This window comes from Melanerpes formicivorus, unplaced genomic scaffold (genome assembly GCF_026170545.1).
Source record: "Melanerpes formicivorus ecotype bairdi unplaced genomic scaffold, bMelFor1.0.p_v2 SCAF_2, whole genome shotgun sequence".
Classification (NCBI taxonomy): Eukaryota; Metazoa; Chordata; class Aves; order Piciformes; family Picidae; genus Melanerpes; species Melanerpes formicivorus.
The window spans coordinates 46,877,162-46,898,524 of record NW_027142354.1 but is presented as its reverse complement, the minus strand read 5'-3'; the positions used below and the strand labels follow the sequence as shown (position 1 = coordinate 46,898,524).

General features: G+C 46.0%; 1 protein-coding gene across 1 annotated transcript in view; it reads right to left on the bottom strand.

Annotated features, from left to right (window-relative positions):
• The window catches only part of FGF18 (fibroblast growth factor 18), a 76,855-nt gene that overhangs the window by 39,904 nt on the left and 15,588 nt on the right, over positions 1-21,363 (bottom strand). The window contains exon 3 of the mRNA XM_068147919.1: positions 8,044-8,224. Coding sequence (XP_068004020.1) covers positions 8,044-8,224 — 181 coding nt within the window. The remainder of the gene's footprint in view (positions 1-8,043; positions 8,225-21,363) is intronic.

Sequence of the window (21,363 nt, the reverse complement as noted above, 5' to 3'; positions counted from 1 at the left end):
CCACCTCTTTAGCATCTCTCCCTTTGTAATGCTTTTATCCTGATGGTGAGGTGAGGGAACAGTGCAACCCTTGATTTAGAGATGAGAGAGACACACACAAAGAGATTGAGAAGATGAAATTCATGCCACTTCATTATACATGAGGAGCAAAGGTCCTTCTCTCTCCTCTGTCTAGAGGATCCAGCCTCAGTGTCCCACCATCTAACCTGGGCAGAGTGAAGTGCAGATGATGATACAGCTGAGCAACTTGGCTTAACTCCACCAAAAGAAAGTATCCAGCAAAGCACAATAATGGCTTCAGGTCTCTCAAAGAGCAACCTAGGGAGATCCCATGTTCTCCTCAAGCAGACATGTGCTCTTTACACACCAAGTTTTGAATTTCCCAGCCTGTCTGCAATTAGGCACATCCTTAATGAGATTATTGCAATTTTTGGTTTCCTCCAAATGCTTCTTCTGAAGGACAGATTTGCAGGCACTTGATAGCATGCATGGTAAAACGTACACCAAAGCCAAAATTCGTAAAGACAATTTGTTGATGATGTTTTCCTTCCCTCATCTCCAAAGCAAAAGCAATTGAAATAAAAACCTGTAAGAAATGAAGACTAGCCTATTCACAGGGTACTTTTTGTTGCATCTCGAGAACCAACTTGAATTCATGACTGGCTGAATGCTTTGATATAGGAGAACATCAGATACCACAATCCAAGCCTTGATGACAGACACTGACATGGACCAACTGCAATAAAGTCAAAGGAAGTCTCCCAGTATTTGTGCACACAACCACTCATGGCCCAGAAATATATTCAAAATTATGCAAACTTCCTCCAGATCTTCAACACAGAGTTGGCTGGGTTGGAAGGGACCTTAAAGACCACCTCCCAGTATCTACCCAGCAGTCCCTAGGTACAAATATCAGATTAAAGTAGTGTTTGTACTAACATGCACCACAGGCTTTCAGAGTCACAGAGGAGAAAGGGAAGCCTCAACTTTGTTTCTGCATTGTTTCATCACAGCCAAGGAAGAACATTTAGTCAAGCAGCTGCTCAAGCTTCATGGGAAAAAAACGTAATCACAGCAAGGCAAGAACAGATAATATCATATTGACCTGTCTTCAGGGTCTGGCATTCACATTTTCATAACGTGTCTCAGAAGATAAATCACTATACTAATAATATTTGTATTGATTATCTAAACTGAAGCAGCAATCGACTCCATTGTCTCACTTCCTCCTAAATTGCTCACAGATGGGATCCTATTTCCTATTCTGCATTTCTAATGGGAACACTTAAATCACAGCACAGAATTACACACACACACACACACACACAAACTGTTAACAAAAACCTTTTTATGACTTGCATGAAAATAAAGATTTTTTTTCACTTTGTAGCTTGCTTTCTACTCCACACAGAAACTAAAAATGACTAATTATCAGCAGACCTCTACATTACTTCTCCTCATGATTTCTGGGTCCTTAGCATCTACTAACAGGCTGTTGTTTTCCAAACCTGGAGATCTGAAGTTTGGACACAGAGCTGAAAGACGATTTTTGTTTTGTTTCCATGAAAGTCAAGGTTCTTTAAGCCATCTCAAAGTCCAGAAGTAGGGATATCAAAAATCCCTGCAGTGTCAGAGATAAAATAAAGACGACTTTTTGTGTTTGCTACAGGTACCAAACAGGGACTGCTGAAGAAAGAGCCGAACTTCAGGTGTGACACTGGTCACAGTGGGAGTTTGGGGTAGCAGCTGTCAAAAACAAAAGCAAAGGAAATTGGCAACAAACACATCATTTGAAATAGGTTTGTCAGGAATCAAAATGCAAAAGGCTTGGATTTTTCCCCCTAAACTTCCCAATACGTCTAAGCAGCTTTCCCCTAGCCTGGCACAGGCACAGAATATGACAGAATAAAAAAGAAAAACATCTTAAATGTACAGATGGCTCATATAAAATTATTATGGTGCATTTTGAATGTCTGCTGAACCTCTCAGAGTCTCCTGGATAGTGAGGATAGCAGAGGCTCCTCCAGTCCCAGGCACAGCCTCAGCCCTATCTCCAGCCACAGCTCCAGCCACAGCTTCAGCCCCAGTCCTTATCCCAGTCCCAGCTCCATCTCCACCCCAGCTCCACTGACTCCACGCATGGTTCAACAAAGCAACACACTCCAGTTCATCCCCATGCCTGCTTTCTGAAGAAAACTCCACCACTGCCCCCCTGAGAAGGGAAGATATTTTAACGGGTGGGTGGTGGAATCAATAAGGCAGCCAGGGGACGTTGGGCAAGAAGGGAAAACACCCACAGCCACAACACAGCAGCTGGAGGGCGAAGGCTTCTGTGGCTCAGGCCAGTCCCCAGGACCCATATGACTGTACAGCTGCCACGGTGAATGATCATCCCCTTCGCTGAGGTCAGCTCTGCCCCCGGGCTAAGTAAGTGAAAATAAATGATTTAGAAGATAAAAGGTCTTTTAAAAAAATTATTTGTCTTGTTGTCATGTCAAAACTGTAATGGGAAGAGACTGGAGGCAGTGATACAGCATTTAAATAGGAAACAGCCATCCTGATGGTCAGTGGAATAAATTACAAAGGGAATCACAGCTCGTGTGGGGCATCGAGCTGGGCTGCCCAGGGACGAACAGTCCCTCTGCATATACCTGGTTCCTGGGAAGAAAAGCAGGATTCTGAATTCCCAGCCTGTGGAAATACAGCTTTATTTAACTAACCCCATTTGCAACTTGGGATACAGCTTTCGTCTTCCTCGCGCCTTCCAGTCATGAAGAGTTTATAGGTTTCTTCATCCCAGGAGGGGGATCAAAATTGATTGTAACTATTCTGGGAATGGAAAGGGTTAATCAGGTTTCCCAAGACAGCTTGCTGTTAAGGTGCCAGAAACACCGAGGGGAAAGAATGACTTGCTAAAGATGGGACAATGGCACTGGTATTTTGCATTTGTTTCCAGGCTTTGAGATAGAACAAATGGGAGTCATTAGTGAAATGAGTTTAGGGAGTTCTAAATTAGCTGTCAGGCTGCCAAACCCCAAGAAGTGCTATGTCAGCTCATTAATTCTGGAGAGCACAGGATTACCCAAACCTAGGAAGGCATCCTGCAAAATGTAGAGTCAATTAAAGGAGGCTATTTTGCTATAATAATATTTTCCACACATATTACACCTCCTCATGGAACAGAGCCCACTTCTACCACAAATGAAATCTCTGGCGGGATGGAGTGTGGCTGATGTCTAGACAGCTGTAATGTGCTCTCCATGGGCTTGTCCACTGGCATCTCTGGGAAGCTCCAGCCAGAACAGAAGGCGGGGACTGCAAGCTGCTGAGAATATCACCCAGGCTGGGGTGGCCCCAGGAAGGAGGCACCCATCTCCCCAAGCTCCTTGCTTTCCCCACACCCTCAAAAAAGCACACGTGTACGGAGTGTGACGCTCTGTACCAGGAATGCCCGTGACACGTGGAGGCAATGCCTGGCATCATGCCTGCAGCACCTCTTTAAATTTGCTTTCCTCCTTGGTCTTCCTGACCCAAGATTTGTTGACACCCTGTTAGTAAACCCTGTTAACCTCCCCAAACCTCCTGTCCCAGGAGCACCTCTGGAGCCCTCAGCTAAAAAGCACTGAACTCAGGGGACTCTTCAAGGGGACTTCATCACTCAGAGTCCGCCCCCTTGGGTGGCTGGATATACTGGCAGTGGTGATGTTGTCACAAATCAGGTTTCTTTATCACATAGCATCGTTTTCTGTGCAGAAATGGAATGAAACAAGTGTCTTAACTCTGTGTGTCGACTGGTTCTTGCACGCAGGGTTAAGAACCCAGATTTGGGCCAACAGGGTGCTGAGAAGGAAAGCTGTCATATCTGTGAGCTGTCCCTTGCATTGGCTGTCCTCAGACAAAGCCTCCCATGTCATATACTAGAAGGTTGATAAATGAGAAGGTTTTAAAAATAGATGGTTTATAACATTCTAGGGGACCCAAGAGGATTTTTTTAAACTATGATAGCCTCTGGGTGAGCAGACAAAATACCCCTGGATAGTGACCTGGAACACACCAACTAATCATCTGCCTACATACTCGACCACATGGACGGTTGGACTTGATGATCTTAGAAGTCTTTTCCAACTTTAATGATTCTGTCCCAGTCATCAGGACCCTCAAGCACTCACAACAAAGAAAAGTTACCTCCCCAGAGAGGGCAAGCCCAAAGGCCTCTGGCATGCCCCTCGCCTCTTTCCTGATGGCTATCACTTCTTATCGTCCACAGGACAGCAGTAGCCGGGGACAAATTAAACCCAAAATCACATGGCTGTGAAATACAAATGAGGCAAAAAAATGCCTTCACCCAACCAAGAGAGCTCTGTCTCCCCAACTGCGCCGGATACAAAGATCGTGAACAAACAGGATAGAATGTCTTCTGCCTTTTGTGAAATGAAAATAAATGAAAGGATCTAAGGTTTCAGGTCACTGATCCCTCTCTTCCCTATCTGTACCATTTATCGGAGGTAGAATATAAAGGTTCCAGGTCCTTTTCTTCTTCTTCTTCTTCTTCTTTTTTTTTTTGGTCAGCACTTTAATGGTTGTTTTTTTTTCTCCTTCCCCCTTTCATTTTCTGAATGAAAAGACCACTTAGGAACCTGTAAAGTAATAATAAGCTTATAACAGGAATATTGTTTTTCTGGGCCAGTGCAAACTCCTTCTGAATAGGTCGAAGAGATTAAAGTAAAAATGCAATCTGTAAATAGATCAGGCTCTTAATTAGTTTATACTCTGTTAAGAGATAATATTTTGCTCACATAGATCGTCTGTTATCTAAAGATCTCAGAGCACTTTAGGAACATCAATTAAACCCTAAAAAAAAAAACCCCATGCAACCTTGGGAGATAGGTAAGTGTATTTAGATTAATTAGCATTGCTGTGAGCAGCAGGCATTATTATTATTAGATTTAATTTAGCCCAATAATTGACTTATCTGTTAATGGATTCTAATTCATCTGAGAAGGGATCAAATCCATCTGATTAAAAGGATTACATCGACTCAATTAATTCTATTAACTGACTTAATTTGCCATTTAATAATTTGACACATGGGGCCAGATCTTGGCCCCAAAGAACACATATGCCAAAACCTACATACCAGGATTGTTATGCCAGCAAAGCTAAGCATTGCAGAGCATGCCTTTTGCCTTGCATATGGCATTTGCAGACCTAGATAAAACATTGCAGGGGCTTTCCTCCAGCCAATCCCCCCAGCCCTCTGGTATCTTCTCTCCCTGGACCAGGGCTGGCTGGTCATTTTGTTGTTCTCATGGTGGCTACTTAGAAATGAGCAATTCTCTGTCTGAGACTTGCCACCTCCCTTCTTTTCTGGGCATTCTCTTCAACCAAGAGGTGAGAAGTTTTACAGAAGTCAATAAAACCTTGCAATAAAACTAACCTGCCTTCAAAGGCAGGACACCCCTCCCACAGCAGCCATTTGGAAGCTGTATATGTTTAACAAATAAAAAGCATCTTTTCACTTGGACATTGTTCTTTAACCAGTTGTGAATGTATGGGAGGAGATTTGCTAAAGTGTTATTAGCTCCCCAATCCCTAAAACTTGCTACTGCTAATTGCTGGTGATGAGCACTATGGACCCCAGACATAGCTACCTGCTCCACAGAGCTGCCCACATCAAAACTGAGTCTGCCCTTGCCTGATGCTGCCTTCTCTTAATCCGACTGAGATGTTGGGAGAATTAGGGGCAGGAACCGGCTCTCGGGCCCCTTTTCCCACATCTTTTGCCTTTTGTCAGACATTGGCTTTTGCTCACTTTCCCAGAGCTTTTCCCAGCTGTAATCCTTAGGACAACAATTCATGTCACCTCCACCATCATATGCCATCAGGGTTAAGACAGTGGAGAAGCTGTGGGTGACTGCATCGTCTGCAAGGGCAATGTAGCCAAGAAAGGAGCTGGGCACTGCCCAGTGCCAAGCCTGGCTCTGACTCACTGTGCCATCGTCCAGGCAGTGAAAGAGGGGAGAGAAAAAGGGCAGGAGGAAAACCATCCATCTGCTGCTGCACGAGGGGAAAGGTGTCCTCCTGCAGAGGCAGACCCAACCAGCAAGACAGAGATGTGGATCAAAAGTTTGCAACTGTTGAGATCCTCAAACCAGGTTTAAGCCTCTCTCTGGTCTTGATCAAAGGTTACTCCATAATAATGCCTCAGGGGGAGGGGTTTCCAGCACATAATGAATCCTGTGTCATTGCCTTTGTATCCAGTTTTGGCTGTAACACAGATGGTTCTCACTTCAGTAACTCTGACATCTCTCCCCCCTTCATTATCACAGCTAGGAGCTCTGCATGGTCACATCCTGGACCTCCATGTCCCACCTCACTGTCTCCCCGATTATCATGCTCTAAGTGTTCCTGTGCCAAGCAAGATGCTGAACAGATTTCCATAACCTTTCAGCAGGGCTAGGGATGGGAAGGCTTTGCAACCTGACCTGTCAAGGACTTTCATTAGGAGGCACAGGGGAGGGAGCAGGGTGGGGTGTCAGCAAATGGTCTCCATGGCTGGAGCACGCTGGGTTGTCCAGGAGTGGAGAGAATTGGATGGTAAGCAGCAACACTGGCACCAAGGAGCCATCAGACTGAAAATCCTGGGCTCTGCAATTGTGCAGCATGGGCGGCGGTCAGGAGCACGCTCCTGCGTGGGGATTTGTTGTTCAGACACGATTGCATATGTATGAAGGGGACAAGATGGGCTTTGACACATAAATTAGCACTTGTCAGCTGCTCACGGGCACACTTCCCTGCTGCACCCCACTGTAAATGCTGCCTTCTTTCATGAAGAGGAAAACCACATCACACTACCTGACAGTCACCCTGGGCATGAGAGCTCCCTGGGCAGGGAGCAGCCAGCACGCAGCCACTGGTTTACATATCAAACCTGAAGGGGATGAATGCAATCAAATGACACAATAATTAGCAGCCAAGTGGCACTTTACACTCCTGTTTTATCTGGAAAATTGGGAGTGACAAAGGACAAGGCTGATGAGACCTCAGGGCAGGGCTTTCTCTGAAAAACTGGCTGACTTTTCTCAAGAGCTGTGGGAGTTCATTTCACACCAGCCAGGTGCTCTGTAGATGTCACTTCCCATGGCACTGCTCACCTTGCTCCTCTGCCCATGTTGGCAATGGTAGTCACTGCCCTCAGCACTAGGCACAGAGTGTACCTCATCCTGCCTGAAGCTCCTGAGGGAACAACTGTTCCCAGATATTGACCTGCCCTCATAATAGCCCACCTCACCAGTGCTGCATATGAAGTTTATCTCATGTGACCGTGCACACCAGCCAATGCATACACACACCTTTGCAGCAACACATGAAGGTACCTCCCCTAAGAGAAAAAGGACCAGTTCTCTGAACAGCCCTAAAATTCTTCTAGCAACTGCCTTGAGGAAAAGCATTTTTGCCACAATCATCTCAAAGCAGACCAGAATAGCAGGTTGTTATAATTCAGCCTGCCAGTACCACCTCTAGCATGTTGCTTGTGTGCAAATCACCATGAGAATAGCTGAACATTCTGCTAGCCCAGGGGACATTCAATTATATGCATTCCTGCAGGATCCACAGCCTCATGATTCAACTTAAGCTCTGGGGAACACTCAAAGCTCCAATGTCTGTTTAATTTCAGCTCAAATCAAATATCCCTCAAGCCTAGAAAGCCAAGAGCACTTCATTGAAACACTGGATACACCCAAACTTGAGCCCAGAGTTCATGGGGAAAGGACAATCCAAATCACCAACCTCGGTACCGTTTATGAGTTACATCGACACACTGTGAGCTCATCCATCAGGCAGCAGAAGATATTTCTCTTCAAGAACCATCACACACTAATAAATTTCCATGTTCTTAACACAGAAATTTTGGGGGTGGGGGTGTTCCCTTTGATCCTGCTTTCTTTTTGCTCATGTTTTTCTCCTGGGAGGTTCTCAGCCCAACGTACAGCATTAAAGCCCTTGACTCGGAGCCTGGGGGATCGCAGTAAATATTCTTACCATATTTATCTCCATCTTCTCCTTTGGCACTGATCCTCCTGCCGAGCACTTGGATATGTTTCCCGCTTGTCCTGCTGTAGAGCTGATAGAGCCGAAGCTGCTTCCTGCTCACGTCGTCCCTCGCTCGCGTCTGGTTCTCCACGTGTATCCGAAAATCTACATTCTCCTCGGCAGCAAACATCTGAGCAAGGTTGGGAGAGACAGAGTAGGACAGGCCATGAAACAAAACAAGCATCTTAGACAGAAAGACTTCAAACCAATCTGGCAATGGGCACGTGGCACGAGAGGACTGGGATTTGACTGCCCTTGTCTTGAGAGATGTGGCCACAATATCAGGCACTCAACATGGAATTCTAGGCAGGGGTGGCTCTTGACAGTAAACTAGACCTGGGTATTTACAATCAAACTGGGGGGGGCTCAAGTAAACACTTCTGCTCAGGCCTGCTCTGATTTAATCCTGGTCAGCCACTCTGGCCATAAATTAGCCTTTCCCTTCACATAGCCTCTACCAGGTTAAAAGACACGTATGGGAAAAAGGGATGGACAAGTCCATTGCAGAGAATTTGTGGTTCACCTTCGGCAGCACCACTGATTCCCTGGATTCACTGTTGACATTAACAGACTGGACTCTAGCTTTGCACAGGCATAAAAACTACTGGGATGAAAGTGTCAGTTGTACATGGACACTCTTCAGCCTAAAGGTTTTGCCAGCTTTGCTTTTCAGTGAAGCCATCTCACTGGTGTCTGTCTATGGATGCATACCTGTTCCCCTCAAAAGGGCTATGGCTTAGGGAGAGCGCATGAGGACCAACAAGAGCCAAATAAGCCCACCCAGCTGCAAGGTTGTTATCAGCATGGGGCTGATCCTTAAGCCACTTCATCTGTTTTTTCTGGCCGATGAATTAATTTAACCTTAGTGCACTATGGCCTTAAACTATTACCAGAAACTTTCTCTGACACATCTGCCCTTCTCTGGAGGTCTTGTTTCCTATCTTAACTGTTGCCAAGAAACAACGAAACAAGATCCCTGCTTTTGCTTCCAGAGAGTCATCTTGCCTTGCCCAAGGTCAGAGGACCAGACAACCCAGACGTTCTCAAGATTCTCTCCCAAAGGGGAGGCCAAGCAGCATGTATCCAAAAGCACTTCACACCCAAACAATATGAAAGCCCAGAGACTACTCCACAACCTGTCCCTGAGAGTATTTACACCACCACACTGTCCACTCCTAACTCATAGGTGGGCAATATTTTGGTGCCAGACTTCCCTTCAGAGGACAATAAATCATTTGGAAACCAAAACCAGAAGATTATCAAGAGGCACAGGCACCACACAACAGGGAGTTTTTAATTTGACCAAGACCATTCAAAATCTACTCGCTGCTGGTGAGTTCTAATGCTGTGTACTACTTGTGTGTAAGAGATTAAATCCACCACAAAATTAGAATCATGTGGGAGTGCAATGATGCTCAGGTTTGGGATAGCAGAGAAATGACACCTACTCCTAGTAGGGTTACTACTTCTCCTAACACATTCCCTCTACAGCATGCAGTCCTCTTAGCCTGCAAGCAGGTGTGGGGATGAGGCTGGAATGCAAATAAAAAAGGATCAATAAATCTTTGTTCAGGTCCAATCCAGGCTAAAACACATATGAACAAGTGGCCACAACACCCAAAACAGCACTGTTTCACCTTCCTGTATATGTCACCTCATACCAGCAAATATTTCGAAGCCACATACTCCCTGGAAGTCAAAACCTTAAAGAAACTTTTTTATACTTCCAATCTGGGGCAGGCAGTTGCTTAGCATGAGATCTTCACTAAGCAACTCAAACAAAAGTGCTGTATTAAACACGATGGCAATAGCTATGAGGTCCACAGGGATATTCATAGATTCATAGAATGGTTTAGGTTGGAAGGGACTTTGCAGATCATCTAGTTCCAACCCTGCTGCCATGGGCAGGGACACCTTCCACCAGACCAGGTTGCTCAAGACCTTTTCTAACCCTGCCTTGAACACCTCCAGTGAGGACACGTCCATAACTTCCCTGGACAACCTGTTCCAGTATCTTCCCACACTCACTGTAGGGAGACCTTCTGGTGGCTTTTCAGTACTTAAAGGAGGTGATAAGAAATCTGGGGACAGATTTTTTTTCAACAGTACCTGTTGTGACAAAACAAGGAGGGATGGTTTGCACTAAAAGAGGGATAGTCAGACTGGAGAGAAGAAAGAAATGTTTTGCATTGAGGGTGGTGAAATACTGGCCCAGGTTGCTCAGAGAGGTGGGAGAAGTCACATCCCTGGAAAAAGTCCAGTCAGGTTGAAGGAACTCTGTGCAACCTGCTCTAGTTGCAGATGTCCCTGATCACTGCAAGGGGGTTGAAATAGAAAACCTTTAAAGGACCCTTCCAATCCAAAACATTCTGTGATTCTCAGAGTTTACTACCAGAAGTCAGGAGGAGACTGCAGAAGCTAAATGCACAGGCTGCAAAAGCAGGCTCAGGGCAATGCTGGATCTAAACAGACAGTCAAGGTGACAGCAGAGATGACAGGCAAAAACTGCACAGTCACAGCAACATTTCCCACTCTCAGGAAACAATGCAGCAAGAAACTGTGACCCGAAGCTGGACCTGAGAGGAGCAGCAGCCACAGCACCTGCCAGGAGGGCACAGCAGGATGCCAGCAGAGCTCGTGGCCATCACCAAGCCAGGCACTGATCACTCTCCTTTCCCGTGGTACCATAGCTACATTCAAGTACAGTAAGCTGGACTGGGCTTTTCATATCAATAACATTCATTTATTTTTCTTCCTGCTGGTCTTCTTGCTTGCTTTTCAAATCATATTCTTGTCAAGGACACTTAACTACTAAAACCAGAGATGTTCCAGTAATATTGACAGTCTGCTTCATACCCCCAAAAGCAAGGCTCTTTGCAGTTAAATTCTGGCTCCACCATTTTAAGATTTAAAACAGATTTTAAATCAAGATGACGTCGTTACATTGCTTTCACCACATGTTAATGAATTTCACATTTTTCTAGGGAAAAAACCCAACAAAACAGGTGGGATCTGAAGTGGGGGGATGGGCAGGTTGCTTTGCTTTCATGGAAACTTCCCACAGAAAAGGCAATCTGTTTTCCAAACGATGGGTTAATTCTCTCTTTTAATTGTCTCTGAAGAACTCACACCACAGAGCCTCGGTCTACAGCCACAGTTCCCAGGTGGACCCTGAAGCACTCATGCAGCCATCCTGCGCTGTGGTGAGTTCTGAACATGCCATGAAGTCATCTCTGCGTATTTTTCACCATCCTTCTGACCAAGATCAGCTAATTAAGTGTCACCTCCCTTCACAAGAAGGGCATGCTGCAGTGCAGGAGGATGACAACTCCTCCTCCCTGAGCTCAGGGCTTGGCTGGCATCATCCGCAACACCTTGTCCAAGCCCAGTGGCAGCATGATGTAAGGATCAGCAGGGGACATTGACCCCCGAAATAAAGTCAGCCCAAGTGTGTGTCTCTCTCTCACTTCTCCAGTAACAAGCCCAGCTCTAATCCAGGGAAATAAAACCCTGGAGGAGGAAGGTGCTACAGGTTCTCCTCACATCTGACCTGGTCAAGCAGCCATGGCCCAGAGCAGCAGTGAAACCCCCAGGATCTATCTGGCTGCTTTTTAAAGACAAGCACCCGCTTAACCAATCTGTTGAAACAGGATGCTCTGCTGGAGTGTGGCCAAGGTGAATTATCCATGCCAGCCTGGGCTGCATCTGGCCCGCAGCAGAGAGTATCAATATTCTAAAACAAAAGTTCATGCAGTGTCGATTTCAGGAGATAAAGCCTATTTGATCATTGCTGGAATCCATTCTCACAGTGTCCCTGCCCTGAAGAGCACGATCCCTCAAGCAGCTAACTTTACTGAGATAAGAAAGTCCATTTATAGATACCATAAGAGAGACTCTCTTTCCACATTTCAAAACAATTAGTTACATATGCCTCCTTCAGTAGCTGCTCACCGACACTCGCTCAAGAAGGTCACCTAAAATCAAGTCTATCCACCCCAAATACATCTGTAACCATCACAACCACACACAAATGAATGCAGAAATGTCTTTAAGTCTCACTTGCAAACTTCAGGGCTTTGCACTTCTGTTTCCCAAAGCAAAAGAATATTTTTTTTCAAAGTATAATTATACCCAAAATGACCACTTTTTATTTTGGCCCTTTCCATCTGTTCATCCACACACCCACGTGTAGGTAGCAAAAATCTATGAGTGCTGGGTCCAGAGTTCAGCACAACAGGTCCCCAACAGCCCAACACTCTCTAGGCACAGGAAAAGGTTTTCCTTTATTCCATTACTTTTATCTCCTTCAGCATTTTGGTGGGATTTGGGGTTGTGTTGTGGTCTGCTCCGCAAATATATCCAACTGGCATGGGCAGGGTAGCCTCAGCATCTCAGGATAGCAGGTTTCATATAACTCCATCTCCCTCCTTGCCAATAATTTATGCTCTGCAAAATCCCAGTCGATAAAACAGAGCATCAAATTTAGCTTCATTTTTGTTCTTCCTCTTTACTTTTTTTTTATCAGTTCTTCATCTATTTATCTTTTTTTTTTTTTTTTAATCACTACATTTTTCAGTGATACTACACAGCTACAAAGACATCCTACAGTTAACAACACAGAGCTTAGGCAGGGAATCAACAGCATTCCTTTTACAACAACCCTCACCTCATGCTGCTGATGCACTGAATGCACCAGAAGCGCCTTACTCCCGGAAAGCAGCAGCTCTTCCTCCTCTATCTGTTGTATTTGTCCAGTCCTGCAAGGTAGGTCCATTTAGCCCTACCACCTCTCCAAACTGCCACAGAAACCACATCTGCCCTCAGACAGCCCACACTGGGAGACTTTTTCAAGTGCTTTTTTTGCGGAACGATTCTCAGACAATGAGTGCATTTCAGTTTAAATGGCTTCACAACGATCCTTCAGCTTAAAGAATGACTTTCCTATTTGTTAAATCCCAGATGGGGGGCGAGGGAAGCACCATTTTGCTGATTCAGCTTAAGATTACATTATTAAGTCATCCAAGAAACGCTCAAGAAGAGCAAAAGCCTCTGACAGCTGCACTGCCATGTTAGTCCTACACGAGCTTGTGCCACATCTCTGCAGACGCCGATGCCTTGCTGAAAGCAAGTACAACCCTGCCAAGGTCATTGAAACCCTCCTGGTGCCAAGCTGTGTTTATGGGATTTGGTTTTCTATCCAACCAGCCTCAAAGTGCTTCAAATTTTCTATTTTGAGCTTTTCAGTAAAATGGGATGTTAATTTGTTATTGTTCGTGTCACAAAGTGTTACAGCATGAGATGTCCAAGGCTCACAGCATGGCCAAGTGAGCTGGGAGCTGGACTTCAGAGTTTCCTGGTTTTTTGCTTTTTATGCTGCAGAGCCTCCAAGCCTCATCAGAGAGCAAACCATATGTCATTCCCCAAACTGAACTAGGAATACAAAATCCCTCTTGCTAAGGGCCATACCGATTGCAAAAGATAAACAAATCAAGCCATTCAAAGGCCTTTCAAACCCCATCTGATAAGCAGGAAATACTTATTACCTTTCAGCCATCAAATCAACCTAATATTAATGATTTTCTCCATGACCTTCTAAACACATGAAAGTTAACTCACTAAGGTCAACAAGAGGATATCCAAGACAGATCTCTCTCAAGCCCACAAAGGCAAGTAACAAACCACTTTGCTTCCATGACTTTGGCAAAATTCCTCTATGCCAATTACAGAAGGATTTGCTAGCTCACCATGACAGCCATCCTCGACATGCAGTGAAACACAATGCACTCCTTATTTGCTGATTTTTCGTCCTCTTAACTGCAAAGTCAGTCCATCACTAGGATATTGTTACAGAGCCCAGTTCGAAGCCAGACAGAAGTGGATGTACACTGCTTTGACATATTCACTTCTCTGCGCTTAGAAGCACGTTTGGAAATTCATCTAACACAAAGAATCTCCACATTCAGATGCACAGCAGGAACTCTGAGCAAAGGGAAAGGACACTTCAGTGTTAGGATCTGTGCATCCAGTGGTGTGAGAGTGTCAGGATCGCACAAATGTAATAAAGCTTCTCAAAACAACAGAAATTAGACCTTTGGTTTGGTGTTGGTTTCTTCCTGCTGTTCACACAAAGCTATTTTTCTCTTGAAAAACAAACATCCAAAAAGCTATGCTGCACTTTCAGCCTTGGGATATGCCCCTTGGATGATGACTGTGTACCGGGATGCTCTATGAGGAAGGGCAACACAGAAATCATTGCTGAAGACAATGCAGACATGAATCGTGGAACGGTTTGAGTTGGAAGGGACTCTAAAGATCATCTAGTTCCACTAGACCAGGTTGCCCAAAGCCTCATCCAGCCTGGTCCTAAACACTTCCAGGGCTAGGATGTCCACAACTTCTCTGGGTGACCTGTTCCAGTGTCTCATCACACTCATAGAAATGAGCTTCTTCCTAATGTCTAGTCTAAATCTACTCTAGCTTAAAGCCATTTGCCCTCATCCTAGCACTACAAACCCTAGTAAAAAGTCCCTCTCTAGCTTTTCTGAAGTCCCCTTCACATGCTGGAAAGCCACTATAAGGTCTTCCTGGAGCCTTCTCTTCTCCAGGCTGAACAGACTCATTTCCATCAGCCTGTCCTTGTAGGACATGTGAGACTCTAGTCTCGATCAAAGGTGTTTACAAAGTATTTCACTTGAAAAGCTTTTTGTGTGTTTGGGTTTTGCTGGGAAATAATATTTCACTGGACAAGCACGAATATCCTATTTAAAACCCAGACACCAAAAGATCTCCCTCCACTTGAGGCATCTGCTCTATAGCCTTGTTCATGGATCGAGTCACAAACCGTCTTTTGTCTCTGCTTACTTAGAAGGCTGTTTCAGAACCATTTCCCTAATGTTCTCTGCCTTAATTTTCTACCTTGTGTATTTACTTCCATTTTACATCTGGTTAGTCTTGTACCAAGTGTCCTTCAGCTTGATTAATACTTTCTTCACTCTCTTCCCAGCCTCAATTCCACCATGCTGGAAAAGGAAGAAAGCCAAGAACCAAGTCAACTCCACCTCCCCTTCCACACCTGCCCTTGTCGCAGAGGACTTCCTGCCTACAGTGAGGATGAGTGCTGAACTCTCCCTAGCATAGCCCCATGGTGGAGATATTAGCCCAGCAAGAAACTCTGAGCACTCCTTGCTCAGGCATAGATATGCTCTGAAACTGAGCCCCTCATTTCTTTGACTCGAGCACTTTCAGGCTGCTGCACTATGTGAAATTCAAGGATGTTTGCTCTGGTTTAATGCACTCAAAGTGAGGTGCATCTAGGGATGGAGCTGGAAGGAGAAGGAAATGGGGTGATGAGGGGGCCAAGCCTGCCTGTCCCTTTGGATTTCATAAATGTTAAACAAGACCTGAAGAGAAGACATTTCCAGGGCTTGGAAGTGGGGACATAGAGCTCAGTGAGGTGACACATACTTGGATCCAAAAGCAGCTCTGCAAGCAGAGTCTCCTTGCCTCCGGAGAGCTGCCGGCTGCATTCAGAGAGGCCATACATTAAAACTCCTTGGGCAGCATCAGACCTTCCTTCTCTCTCTGAGACACACAACCCCTAAGAAATACAGCTATGGCTCAGCCAAACTCCCCAGCATCTCCCTGAGAACCTGACAGCTTTCCAAGCCATGTCCCACTGCTATCCAGCTCCCCTAACACAACATGTCCACTGCCCCACTGATGGCAGACAAGTGTTACTGAACCTGGTATGAAACTGTGAGGAAGGCAGGAGGGAGTGCCAAAAAGCTGGAACCTGAGAGAGCTGGAGGAAATGAATGTTTTATGGCACATCAGTCAGTATTTGGCCATTTTCTAGAGAAAGATGATGCCACCTTCCAGAAACCCAAATTTCTCCTGATGATGGAGTGAGCCTCAGCCAGAACTGTTCAAAGGTGCCATTTGCGAGATGGTGACATTTTAAACTTGTTCTACCCTGGGAAATGGCTTGGTCTGGGGAAGAGCAGGGTTTCAGCCTTGATTAATGGCTTTTCAAACCATACTTGTATTCAAGCACAGAAAGGGAAGGTGCCTCCAGCCAGTGATGCTGAGGTGCTGTACGGCATCTCCCTTCAATAGGCTCCAGCACCCCCTCACATCTCTACCTGCATCGGCCCCTTCCCACCAATTCAGAACCAGCCCCCTGACCACATTATTAGGCTCAGCAGCCTGTAAGAGGAGCCCATGACTCCAGTGCCCACCTTCCCCCTCCACCAGAGCCTGCATCATGACATGATGCAGCTGCACTGAAGGGAGCAAGACTGAGCCACTTCCCAGCTCCTAAAGGCACATCTTTCCCAGCAGGACCAGCTCCTGCTACCTGTGCTAACCCAAGCAAACCAAGCCTATGCATCTCAGCTGCAGGGGTGTCTGAAGGACACTGCCACGAGCTCCTGACAGTTTTGATTCTCTGGGAATACAATTCAGACCTTAGTTCTTTTTCTTATTTTCCCCCAGTTGTGACAGATCTTTGTTTTAAATTCAGGGCTGGTGTTATTTTACCACAGCTATCAATCAGGCAATGAGCACGCGGGGGCTTTTTCTTTCTTCCTTTCTTTCTTTGTCTCTCTTTCTCTTTAATGCTTGTTACATCTCTGCTCTATACTTCCTCTCCACACAGAAATACCCCTTCAAAGCTTGATATTATTGAGCAGCTTTCAACCATGCCCAGCAGAGCCATGTATTCTCTGTGTTTGTCTGGCCTTTGTTTCTAGGAATGAAATACCAATGGCTGAACAGTGTGACTTCATTTCACTCCTTCATTCCAACACTTGTTCTATTTCTATCCCACTGGGTCAAACTCACCTATTGTGAGACCTCACCGATTTCAATTACATCAGGGATTAATTTGTTCCATTGCGTTGAAGCTGTTAATACAATCCTGGCTGGCTCTAGATGAGAAAAGGCACGGTGGAGACCTCCCTCGCAGGCAGTGTGTTTAACAGCGGTCTTGATCTTCAGTTTTGTTCAGCGGTGGGGTGGTTTTTTTCTTCCCTTTGTGCCCCTTTGCCCCTCTTTTCACAATCTTCCCCTTCCTTTCTAAATTGCCCTTATCAGAACTGGGTGGTCCTTCTGACTTCCTCCACGACTGGCAAAACGTTGCCTTCCAAAGCCGGCTGGCCAGGGCTTGTGAGGGAGGTCGGTGCTGGAAGGAAGGTCCCCAACACCATGTACATGTGATCACTCCAGCTCTGGCACTTCATCTGCCCCAGGATGACTTCACAGGGTTGCTGCAGATCCCCATGTACCCAGAGGGATCAGCAGATCCTTGGTTCTGCATCTCTGACCATTGGCCAACCATCAGTCGACTGAGATCTCAAGAGGAAAACAGAGATCTGCTATGAACCATCAGGATTCTACGTGATCCTGAAATGCACATTGTCAAGTAACTCTAGATGTCCCTCCTGGGATTCTGAAACTGGGACACAAGAGCATGAGAGAGCTTTAATTGTCCAGCCCTGCGGTCTTATAGGACATCTATGGTACCAGTTCAAGGTGATCTCAGTAATCCTGACTCAAAGTTGTCATTTATCTATGTGATTTTGTCTCAGGAAGAGACAAACATCAAATCATAGAATGCCAAAGGAAGTAGATTTAGGGGCATGCGGGTGCAAAACAGTTTAGCTTTGCCCAAGTGCTACAACTCTGTCCCACAAGATTCACTGCTTTCCCATTTAAAAAAAACCCAGCCACCTCTTAGAGAAACTGTATTTGTAGGAAATAGTGGGATGATTCCAGAAGAATAAGAACAGGGGTTTCAAAAATATAAGTAGAGGTAAAAATAGAGGATATTAAAATATGACCAAGTTAACAGCTCAACAAACAGAGCCCTCCCTTGCTCACTGAGGTACACTAAATGTTCGTGGTGGTTTCATGAGGTCCCCTCAGGTTTCCGTGGGTATCTCTGTGCAGCCTGTCCTGCAGGAAGTTTCAAGGGTTAATGCTGCAGCTGTCAAACTCACCAGACAGAATTTGGATAGGCTGGGTTTCAGGGCTCCAAAACTGTCCCCATGTTAAGCACTTGGTTTTTCAAAATGTACAACACTCACATTTACTACTGCACTAATTATTTACCTCTTCTTTACTGGAAGAAACACAGGAATAAGATGGACTGGTATCACCCGTTTATTTTGCTCTGCCGCTCAACTTAGACCTTGGCAGAGGCATCCAGGAACAGGGCAAAGCCCCCATGTCCCCTTCAGGCACTGCCCCATCTACCATCTCCCACTCCAGCCATCCTCTCAGGTCTCATCCCCTTTGGTGCCACATACTGCCTGAGCAGCACTGTCTGGACCCAGACAGTGTGTAATCACATCTCAAAGCCTGGTGCCAGCAGAAATCCTTGCACCTCCCCAGGGCTGAGACTTCACTGCATTTACATTGCTCTGGACACATCTCACCCTGAGACAACCCACAGAGAGAACACAGAACTGGCTCTGGTGGGTGTATTACACCACAATAGTCTTTTCAACAGTCCTGATCTGCGAAAATCAGTACTTTGACAAGCCTAAGTTTTCCAAAAGGTTCCCCTTCAGGGCTGAAATCTCCTACTGTGGTTTGTCCCCAGGTGTTTCTGCTGGGAGGTGGTTTTACTAAGCTCTCATCATTGCCACTTCACCACAGTTACCTCTGACACTGCCAAGTGCTGACTGGTGGCAACATCCTTCAAGCTTTGCGCTGGCCATGCATGACTCAAGATCTCTGCATGACTTGGCGCTGCTGCCACTCACTCACTCACTACTAGCCTCAGGCGTAGTTTAATGCTTGTGAACCTCCTTGTGCCACGGGTATCACTGCAAAGAAAACTGCAACAACGCATTGAAAAACAGCCCCCTCCAGCCTCTGTGAGGTCCTGGATCCAAAAAGCCAGCAGATGGATTTGAGAATTCCTTCACTACCTTAACAAAGAAAGACAGTTTCTTTTCTTCATGGAGAAAATAATCCTAATGAATTAAACTCCCTGATATGCAGGAATTAAGACCATTCAACACTTGAAACTGTTGCAGGTAGCTGTCTGTGCTTCTGAGCAGTTGAAATGTGCATTCAGAAACAAAACCTTGAGAGGAGACCCTAAAGTCTCTAACTCAAAGACACCAAGACCAAATTCAGTCTCTGGTAAGGTGGCAGCATAATAACATGTGTCTGAGCATGTATCACCCACATGGTCAGCCACAGCAGAGGTCCCTTCTGAGGCTGATCCATCAGCAGCACCTAACTTGCTCCTAAACAACATAAAAGCCTTTGCAGGAGGCACAGGGAGCTCTGCAAAGGTGTGAAACAAGGGTGAAGGGGCTGCCCCTCCTCTATTCCCACTCCTTCCCAGAGTGCTGTTGGACAAGCACATGATTTGTACTCTCTGCTCTTCATCCCATTTCACAGGCATTGGTGGAGGAGCTCAGCTTGGCCACACCAGCTGAGATGCAGCAGAGACCAGTGCAGTCCTCCCAGCGGGGGGCTGCTGGGACAAAAGTTAAAGGCACCCCACTAAAAATACCTACTAGCAATTTGTTCATCCCTTCAAACGAGACCTGAGCCAAATTACTGACAAACCTGCCAGGTTCAAAGCACTCCTGGCCTTTTTCCTCCTTCCCTCCATCGGCAGCAAGTTTCTCCCAGAGCAGATGCTGCAGACCAAACTCATCTGACAGGACAGAGCAGAAACCCCAAGCCCACTCCCCTTAAATTAGTCAGAGGGGTTCCAAATCATGGAAAAAGGCAAAGTCAGTCACTCCTAGGACCAGTGACTGACCACAATGCCAGTTTAAAGCAGGAGCTCGTCAGATCCACAGTGACACCACTGGCTCTTCTGCTTAACATAAGCCAAGCTGGAACCTCTATGAAAACAGGAGGAAAAGCATCAGACCTGGCAAACCCAAGTGATAATCGAGAAACCACTGCTGTCAGGAGAGAGAAGATGACCAGAGACCGATCTCCTCCTCAGAGAAACAAATGTCTGCAGTGGCAGCACCTCAGCAGTGATCCGATGTCTGCCCTGGTAGCTCCTTTCATCCCGGTTCCCTGACATCGTCCAAGGAACACAGAGATCCCTGCTCCCACTGCAGAAAAGCAACTCCCTCTAGGGTAAAGCATGGCAACTGCCGAGCCGCGCTCAGGAGTGCAGGGCAACATTCCCAAAACACCTTCAGCCATTGCATCTGCCAAGAAAACAGAGATGTGGCTATCAGCAGTCTCCTTGGACAGCAGCTCTCAAGCACTGATCTCAACGTGAAAGATGACTCCTCCAAAAGCCCACTGCTGATTCAGCAGAGATGCCTGGAGATCCTCCTGAATTATCCTGTGCTACTTCTCTGCTGAGTTTCCTCTCTGCAAAGCTTTTACTAAGCTCTGACTGGTCTCACTCCTGTTTATTCTGACAAGATAATACCTGGTGACCCTACATGGGAATGGTGCCAAGGAGAAAGGGTCTTCCTCAGGAGTCACTGCTCACTCATTCCATGATTTGTTACCCTCTACACAGTGCTGGGATATAAGAAAATGGTTGTGACCAAGGACAGGGAGGTTAATCCATCTAACAATACCTGGAGGCCAGGCAGGGGATTTACTGAACCCGCAGGAGTCATTCCGCTGGGAATTTCATGCTGCTGATACCTCATTTCTGCCTTGCACTCACTCCTACCAGCCTGCCTCCAGCTTTTTCATGCCTGCTTTTAGGACTGGCTGACATGAGCTGTTTGATACCTCAGAAAGCTTTCATCCACCACTCCTAAAGTTTGTCTTCTCCATCATTCAACAGAGTATCTTCTGTTCACCATCTCCAACAGCACTGGTCTGAAGGGAAACATTTGTGGGTTCAGGGAAAGCATCGACTCCATGTTATAGAAACCACCAAAACATGACTGGCAGCCTCAGAGGTTACATGTCACCTGTCAATATTAGTTATGAGGGGGGGAAATCCTGCCTCTCTACACTTGTCTCTCTTTCAACACCTAAATATGACACACAATGGGAATGCCCAAGTTGGGCGACAGCCTCCCCAGGCTTGTGGAGAGGTTCATCTGTCAGGTTCATCCTGACCTCGTGGAATAAAGCCTGTGACAGCAGGGCTGGTGTTGCTAAAGTTGGCTGATGCATGGCAGTGTCATGAGGGGTCACCATGCACCCACCCTTCCGCAACTGCCAGGCTGAGCAGAAGCTTTTGGGGTCCAAATGGGAAAAGTTGTTCTATGTGAAGATCTCTATAAACTTTAGGCTATGAAACACAGAGACAATGAC